Source organism: Eubalaena glacialis, chromosome 1, assembly GCF_028564815.1.
Source record: "Eubalaena glacialis isolate mEubGla1 chromosome 1, mEubGla1.1.hap2.+ XY, whole genome shotgun sequence".
NCBI lineage: Eukaryota > Metazoa > Chordata > Mammalia > Artiodactyla > Balaenidae > Eubalaena > Eubalaena glacialis.
In genome coordinates, this window is record NC_083716.1 from 6,579,198 (window position 1) to 6,588,098 (window position 8,901).

The 8,901-nt window shown below is 51.2% G+C and overlaps 1 protein-coding gene and 1 long non-coding RNA gene across 5 annotated transcripts in view; both read left to right on the forward strand.

The window, feature by feature from the left end:
* Positions 1–5,255, forward strand: part of UROS (uroporphyrinogen III synthase) — a 33,771-nt gene extending 28,516 nt beyond the window's left edge. For 3 of the 4 annotated variants that reach the window (XM_061184778.1, XM_061184869.1, XM_061184962.1), the window contains one exon: positions 4,822–5,255. In XM_061184778.1, coding sequence (XP_061040761.1) covers positions 4,822–4,956 — 135 coding nt within the window. In that variant the 3' untranslated portion in view covers positions 4,957–5,255. The remainder of the gene's footprint in view (positions 1–4,821) is intronic. The other variant, XM_061185055.1, reaches the window with a different exon arrangement.
* A 1,450-nt stretch (positions 5,256–6,705) lies between these two features.
* Positions 6,706–8,643, forward strand: LOC133092656 (uncharacterized). The gene is made up of 3 exons (XR_009701093.1): positions 6,706–6,789; positions 7,503–7,693; positions 8,557–8,643. It is a non-coding gene; the product is annotated as an uncharacterized LOC133092656 (long non-coding RNA).
* The last annotated feature ends 258 nt before the right edge of the window (positions 8,644–8,901 follow it).

An 8,901-nucleotide genomic window follows, 5' to 3' on the forward strand; every position in this document is an offset into this window, starting at 1 on the left:
TGTGTATGGTCTTCCCTGATAGGTTAGTCTCAGGATTAGATGAAAGAATTCAGGCAAAGTCCTTAGCTCAGGGCCTGGCACAGGTATTAGCATCCTTTCCCTTTTTTCCCATCTAACTGTCTTGAAATTATTCTAAAAGTGATTCCCCTTTTCACGTCTTTTAATTCAAAGGATTTCCATTTGCACTCTTTAGGGACTATTTGCTAGGAGTCTACAAGTAGTCACAGCCCTGTGGTGCCCGGGATGGGGATGATCTTAAAGGGCTCAAGGGGGACTGAGGAGGGGGCGCGGGTATGACTGGGAGTGCCCAGGACCCACCGCTAGTATTGCGGGCACTCACACAGCCAGCAATGAAGGCCCTTACCTTTCATGACAGGTGCGGCTCACAGCACCCCTGGGGGGTCAGGACTGTCTCAGTTGTATAGACACTGCCGGCCCCTCCCTCCACCCCGGCTGGCACGCTCACTCCGGTCGGTGCCCAGGGACGGAGCACGGGCATCACCACAGGGCTGTCCGGGGCACTGTCTGCAGCCCGGGTCCAGCCCTGCAGGCAGGCTCCGTGGGCCCAGCCAGGCCCGTGGTGGTGAGTCTGAGAGCGGAGCTCTCCAGAAGCCCTCTCTCCTGTGACCAGACGATTTCAGAGGGAATAAAAGGCTCACGGGGAAAAGTCATCTTGTGACCAAACTGCTTCTCCTGAAATTGTCTGCTGTTTGCTGGTTCCCAATCTCAGGGAGATTCTTTCTTTCTTTCTTTCTTTTTTTTTTTTAAACATCTTTATTGGAGTATAATTGCTTTACATTGTTGTGTTAGTTTCTGCTGTATAATAAAGTGAATCAGCTATACATATACATATGTCCCCATATCTCCTCCCTCTTGTGTCTCCCTCCCACCCTCCCTATCCCACCCCTCTAGGTGGTCACAAAGCACCGAGCTGATCTCCCTGTGCTATGCAGCTGCTTCCCACTAGCTATCTATTTTACATTTGGGAGTGTATATATGTCCATGCCACTTTCTCACTTGGTCCCAGCTTACCCTTCCCCATCCCCGCGTCCTTAAGTGCATTCTCTACGTCTATGTCTTTATTCCTGTCCTGCCCCTAGGTTCTTCATAACCTTTTTTTTTTTTTTAGATTCCATATATATGTGTTAGCATGCGGTATTTGTTTTTCTCTTTCTGACTTACTTCACTTTGTATGACAGACTCTAGGTCCATCCACCTCACTACAGATAACTCAATTTCGTTTCTTTTTATGGCTGAGTAATATTCCATTGTATATATGTGCCACATCTTCTTTATCCATTCATCTGTTGATGGACGCTTAGGTTGCTTCCATGTCCTGGCTATTGTAAATGGAGCTGCAGTGAACACTGTGTTACATGACTCTTTTTGAATTATGGTTTTTTCAGGGTATATGCCCAGTAGTGGGATTGCTGGGTCATATGGTAATTCTATTTTTAGTTTTTTAAGGAACCGCCATACTGTTCTCCATAGTGGCTGTATCAGTTTACATTCCCACCAACAGTGCAAGAGGGTTCCCTTTTCTCCACACCCTCTCCAGCATTTATTGCTTGTAGATTTTTTTTTTTTTTTTTTAATTTATTTTTGGCTGTGTTGGGTCTTCGTTTCTGTGAGGGCTTTCTCTAGTTGCGGCAAGCGGGGGCCACTCTTCATCGCGGTGCGCGGGCCTCTCACTATCGTGGCCTCTCTTGTTGTAGAGCACAGGCTCCAGATGCGCAGGCTCAGTAGTTGTGGCTCACGGGCCTAGTTGCTCCATGGCATGTGGGATCTTCCCAGACCAGGGCTCGAACCCGTGTCCCCTGCATTAGCAGGCAGATTCTCAACCACTGCGCCACCAGGGAAGCCCCGCTTGTAGATTTTTTGATGATGGCCATTCTGACCGGTGTGAAATGATACCTCATTGTAGTTTTGATTTGCATTTCTCTAATGATTAATGATGTTGAGCATTCTTTCATGTGTTTGTTGGCAAACTGTATATCTTCTTTGGAGAAATGTCTATTTAGGTCTTCTGACCATTTTTGGATTGGGTTGTTTGTTTTTTTGATATTGAGCTGCATGAGCTGCTTGTAAATTTTGGAGATTAATCCTTTGTCTGTTGCTTCATTTGCAAATATTTTCTCTCATTCTGAGGGTTGTCTTTTCGTCTTGTTTATGGTTTCCTTTGCTGTGCAAAAGCTTTTAAGTTTCATTAGGTCCCATTTGTTTATTTTTGTTTTTATTTCCATTTCTCTAGGAGGTGGGTCAAAAAGGATCTTGCTGTGATTTATGTGATAGAGTGTTCTTTCTATGTTTTCCTCTAAGAGTTTTATAGTGTCTGGCCTTACATTTAGGTCTTTAATCCATTTTGAGTTTATATTTGTGTATGGTGTTAGGGAGTGTTCTAATTTCATTCTTTTACATGTAGATGTCCAGTTTTCCCCCAAGCTACAGTAATCAAGACAGTATGGTACTGGCACAAAAACAGAAATATCGATCAATGGAACAGGATAGAAAGCCCAGAGATAAACCCACTCACATATGGTCACCTTATCTTTGATAAAGGAGGCAAGAATATACAATGGAGAAAAGACCGCCTTTCTTTCTTTTTTAATGTTTCTTTTTTTAAAAAACAGCTTTATTTATTTATTTATTTGGCCGCGCTGCACGGCTTTGTGGGATTTTAATTCCCCAACCAGGGACCGAACCTGGGCCCTCAGCAGTGGGAGCGCAGAGTTCTAACCACTGGACCACCAGGGAATTCCCTAAAAAATAGCTTTACTGAGATATAATTCATGTACGATAAAACTCACTTTTTATGAGTTACATATGTACCCTTTTAAAGTGTATAATTCAGTGGTTTTTAGTAAATTCACAGAGGCGTGCCACCATCACCCTCTCGGTCCAGAACATTTCAGAGCCACGAAAGAAACTGCATATCCATTAGAGTCACTCCCCAACCCCCTAGCAACCACTAATCCAATCTCTGTCTCTGTGGATCTACCTATTCTGGACTTTTCATATAAATGGAATCATACCGTGTATAGCCTTTCGAGACTGGCTTCTTTCACTTAGCATAATGGTTTCAGGGTTTACCCATATCGTCATGTGTCAGTACTTCATTCCTCTGTATTGCCAGGTAACAGTCCATTCTATGAATATACCAGAAGTGGTTTCTTGTTGTGGTTTTGGTTTGGATTCCCCTAATGACTAGTGATGTTGAGCATCTTTTCATGTGCTGTTGGCCATTTTTATATCTTCTTTAGAGAAATGTCTGTTCACATCCTTGCCACTTTTTAACTAGGTTGCCTTTTTGTTCAGTTGTAAGAGTTCTTTTTTCTGGATACAAGTCCCTTATCAGATATGTGATTTGCAAAAACGTTCTCCCATTCTATGAGTTGTCTTTTCACTTTTTTCACGGTGTTCTTTGAAGCACAAAAGTTTTCTTTATCTAGTTTTTATTTTATTATTTGTGCTTTTCATCACGTATCTAAGAAAACATTGCCTAATGCAAGGTCATGAAGATTCACTCCTATGTTTTCTTCTAGTTTTATGGTTTTAGCTCTTCCATTTAGGCCTTTGATCCATTTGGAGTTAATTTTTGTATATGATGTGAGGTAGGGGTCCAGCTTCATTTTTTTCCTCAGGGAGTTTCTTGAGGGGTGGCTGCTTCATGGGGGGGGAGCGTGGGAGCTACAGGAGCCCGAGCTTCTGTGAGACAGCAGCCTCCTTCCTCTCATTCCCACACGCCCTGGGGAGCAGTGTCAGGCCACAGCGTCCTGAGGTTGTGCAAGGGCGGTATCTTGTTCACACTACCGCCAGCCTGGCTGGGGAGGGCGGTGAAGGGGGTGCTGGGCAGGGGCTGCCATTGTCGGGGGCTCACCTTCACAGACCACTCCCAGGCGGGTCCATGTCCGCGGTGTTAGTCCAGAGGGGGGTGGGAATGAGCACGTTCTCTCTGCCAGAAGCTGTCGATCTTCTCAGTTCAGCCCTGCTCTGGCAACTGAGAGGCAGGGTAATTGTGCCCCGTTCACAGATGAGGAAACCGAGGATCAAAAAGGCTAAGTGATTTGTAATGACAGCTAGCAAGGGCCAGAGTCACAACGAAAAATCATGTTCAGCCCAAAGTGAGGCTCTGGATGGGACCATCAGACACAAGCTTGTTTGGAGAGGGGCGTCCTGCTGACGAGGCCCAGGCCGTTGGAGCTTCTAATCTGGGATAACATAACGATGGTCCTACAGGTAGCAGCCACTGACAGTCACTGGGCGTTTGTCTGTGCCAGGCACGGGGCCATGCGAGTGGTTACACGCATTGCTCATCTAATCCTCGGAGCAGCCTGATGAGGAAACCTCTTAACCTTTCTGCTTCACGGAGGAGGGAACGGAGTCCCAGAGAGGGTGGGTCACTTGCTGAGGCCACCGTCCTGTGGAGCTGCGATGTGAACCCGACCCTCTGGCTCCGGGCCCTGGTCCTGACTGCTCTGCTTTCCTAGGGCCCAGCCACCGCCCCATGCTGCACGCAGAGCCCCTTTCAGACTTTGTTCTGTGCTCCGCCCAGCCCCGCCCATGGCAGGCGCTGATTGATTCCAGGCCTCTCCTGCCCCGCGCCCGGGCCGCAGGGCTAGCGAGAGCTCGCTCAGGCCGATGGTGAGGCTGTAAAGAGACGAAGGCTTTTTGCAGGCGGTAGAGCTGGGTTCACTTCAGGAGGTGTCAGCTCGTTTATAAGCTCTCACGTGAGGAGCCATGTCCTAACAGACAGGAGGCAACAGGCCCTGCTCCCATTGCGCCCTGCTGGTGAACTGAGGCCCCTCTGTCTTCTCCCTGCAGTTCGTGGCCATTGGGCCCACCACAGCCCACGCCCTGACCGCGCAGGGCCTGCCCGTGAGCTGCACCGCAGAGAGCCCCACGCCGCAAGCCCTGGCCGCGGGCATCAGGACGGCGCTCCAGCCCCATGGATGCTGAGTCGGAGGCCCCGGCGCCCTCCCTGGGCGGAGCTGCCCCTGTGGGCCCAGGGCCAGGTGCTACCGCGTCCCGGGGGAGCCGGGCATCGGGCAGGGGCTCCCGGGAAACCGCCCCCTCACACTCCTGCCCCGCGCCCGGGGGAACCCCCGCCAACACCGAGGCTGGGCCGGGACCCGGGGCCTTGTCAGGCCCACGTGCGCCTGACGTCCCTTCGTGGAGTCCAGCTGGGACCCCCCGCCCGGCGCACGCGGCTCCTCTGGCAGCAGGAAGGAGATCAAATAAAGTGCACTGGCCACTCATGCTGACTGTGCCTTGTTACTTGCTGTCTGTGGTTTCAGTGCAAAGCTGTGTTTGGCGCCCACGTTCTGAGAACTGACAAACCTGGTATGAATAATAAGTTTGCTGTGTGTGAAGGAGTTTTATTCATCTTACAGAAGGACCTTGAAATTCCTGCTTTGTGGACAATTGTAATTCGAATACAGAGAGGCTTGCTTTCCTTCAGAGACAGAAAAACCGCGTCAGTCAGCCGGGCTTCCCGGAGGCTGGGGAGGCTGATTTACTTCGAGGGGCTCCTGTGCAGATGCAGGGCCTGCAGGGAGGTGTCGGGAATCCGTCCCCGAACTTTATTCCCATTTTTATAATCTTGGCCTGGTTTCTGAGCTGGGTTGAATGAAACCCGTGTCTGTCTGTCACGTGAGCTTGTGGTAGGAAAGACCCCTGTGCTCCCCGCACGTGGCGGGTCCCGTTGGAAGGCGTTTTCTATTGAGCGACTCCAGCCCCATGCAGGGGCTTTGCCTCTCCGATGTCCATTCCAGTTAACAGCCCTCGGGAGTGGATGTCACTAGTATTCCCATTTCTCTGGTGAAGAAAAGGAGACTCAAGAAGTTAAGTGACAGCTAGTGAGTGACAGAACCAGGATGAATTAGAAGGGGGTTGTGGACTCAGCACGTAGACCAGGACCGGTGACGTTCATACACCACCTCGAGTCAGATGGACATTAGCTCGAGGGGGGGGCGTCTGGTTCCTTACATGGGGGGAGGGGAGGGGTGTGTCCAGGGGTCGGGCTGCAGGGCTGCCTTAGGTGGTCTGCCCACCACTTTGGTGGTGCTGGGTGCAGGGAGCACGGGCAGTACCCTGTTTTTGCTCCCAGCTCTTCAGAAGTTGCAGTTGGGTTTTTGGGGTCTTTTTGTATCTTGTTGCCCAGAATTCGCCCCAACGGCACATGCACGCAGTTATTTTTAGTCCCTTATAGTTTCTTTGTATTTTGTTGCTCAAGGAGACGTTTGTCCAGGTGCAAGCACTGCAGCAAAGGGTCCCAGGGCCCAGGTCCCAGCCTGTCTCAGTCCCATAAAAGACTGTCCTGTGGGGTTGACAATGCCCGGACTGGGTGAGCCGGTCCCCTGATCACATGCTTGGGGGTCAGAGCAAGGTCAAGTTGCTATAGAAACAATGGTTTCTGTACTTTTGGCTAAGGCAGAGTTGCAAGCACAAACCTTTAGGATTATGAGAACTGAAAATTATAAAGCTGTGTATAAAAATCCTTCTAATAATGCTGAACCACGGGAGTCTGCTTTGTTACTTTACTAAGTGCAGTGAACATAGTTTTCCTTTCCTTTGTAATTTTTTCCTTTTCTTTGCATTATTCTCAAGGATTGAAGCCACTGCCATGGCCTCGGAGCCCTTCTGAGACCAGAGGTGTGGATGGCGCAGGAAGCAGAAGGGAATCTGTTCTGACCCGGGGCGGAGCCCCGTGCGCGCCTCACTGTGTCGCTGAATATGTGCAGGACCGAGGGCCGGGAGGGGGAGGCTCATCCTCTCCAGTAGAAAACAAAGGTAGAATTGGACAAAATGGTTACAAACAACCATCTCAGGGCTCTGGAATTTGCCCTGAGTCAGACAACAGATGGAGAAGCATTTATTCTTGAAAGCCCGCTCTTTGGGTCCGACCAGCGGGCGTGGCCTCGTGGCCTAGAGATGCTCCTTATGCCTGTGTACCCACTGCTGGGACCAGCAGCTTTGCCACCCTCGATCCGGGCAGGAGCAGAAAACCAGGGTGTTTTCAGTGGAAGGTGGTGAACCCCGTAGGAAGGGAATGGGAAAACCTGCAGCGCTGCTAGTCTGACCTTGTGGTCCCAGTTGGGATGAGCAGCAGACCGGTGAGAAATGGAGCGGGGACCTCGTGGGGACAGAGCTCCGCAGGAGGACTGACTGTGTTAGCCGACGGGGGGGAGTGCTTGTGTGCGGTGCAGTGCCGGCCCGACGCAGACCAGGGGGACGCAGGGTGCGGGCCAGAGGGAACTTGTGGGGCGACGGGCGTGTCCTAGAACCGATCGTGGCGTTGGTCGCACAGGGAGGCCGTTTGTCCCGGAGGATTGCGTAAAATAATTTGGAGAGCACTGCGTTATACACACGTTTTTCTCTGTAATATCAAAGTGAAATAGGTTAGACCACGAATCAGGAACCCTGGCTGCACGTGAGAACCACGTGACGTGCTTCTGCAAAGGGAGCTGCTTCGCCCACCCCCATTCTACTTAACTGTTTCCTAGGGCAAAGCCCAAGCAGCAGGCGTTTTAGAAGCCCTCCAGGTGGTTCCCATCTGCAACCACGTTTGAAAACCATCGCACCTGGCCAGGGTGCCGTCCCTGGTCGCGTCTAGAAGCTGGAGAAGTACGAAACAGGCGCTGAGCAGTGGAGGAGGAGACGAGAAACCCGGCTGGAGGCGGACGGGGAGACAAAGGTGAGAAAGGGTGCGTGGGCTGCAGAAGAGGGGCCGCATCACCCCACGGGGGCAGGGGCGGGAGGAGGCTCAGGGAGGGTGAGAGCGGGGCTGGGCACAGGCGACAAGGAGTTGCTAAATGTCTTTCATCCGCGTGGCAGCCTGAAGTGACCTTTTGGAGAGGAGGTGACCAGGGTTTAAGGAGAGGCGGGGCAGATTTGGAAAGATGGCGATCGGTTTGGGATTTGGAAGGGTTGCAGCGGACTCAGTCCATCGGAGGGAGGTGAGCCAGGCATCGAGGGTGCAGGTTTCCTGGCCATCGCTGTGAGTGGGGAACCTGGGCTTTGGCAGCTGGGCTGGGGACTCCTGTTAGCAGTTTAGAACGTGAGGGCTGAGGAGGCAAACATGAGTTTTAAAGTGACTGGGGAAGGACCCCTGGTTCTGCAGTTACTGGGACGGCAGAAGGCAGAGTCTCGGTAACTTTCAGCTCGGGAAAGTTAAACCCAGAGAGGCCACACGTGGTTCTGCTCACCCTTTCCCAGAGGCTGACAGTTCCTCCGAAGGCCCAGAGTTACGCTGGTTCGTTGTCTGCGGGCTGGTAGAAGAGAGTGAATGGCAGCCTCAGGACAGCAGCTCGACAGGCACAGGTCCAGCCTGGGAAGGGTTAGCTTTGAGGCTGTGGAGCCGGCATGAGGCACGAGTCCCACACGACCCTGATAGAGCCCCCAGCCCCAAGTTTCCTGTGTCCTTCTTGAAGATCAGAAGGGACAGAACATGAGGTGCGAGAGGACAGATCAGGGAGCAGACGTTGAACAGAGGTGCCGTAGAGGGTTCGCCATATTCTGCGTTCGCTCTTTACATGGGCTCTTGTGTGCCCACCCCAGCCGGTGCCGCAGAGTGTCGGTGCAGGAAGACCTTTGGGACGAGAGTAAAGCATCGTGCGGGAATCTGCGCGCCGAACCAGTGCTGGGCCTCGGGCCCGGGGTGGTCAGCAGTGAGTTGAAGGTGTTCCCTTTGGACCTTATAGCTGAGCTCATAATTATGGGATGCGTTCTCGGGCGCTGTTCCAAGTTTTAGATGCTTTAACTCATTAGTTACGTGTAATAACTCACCTAACGAGTTAAAATAATGGCTCCGTGCCAACTATTATGTTAAATGTTGATACAATTATGTTAATTGTGAATATGGAAGGTAAAATAAAAACATTGCGATGTATATGGTTTTTTAGA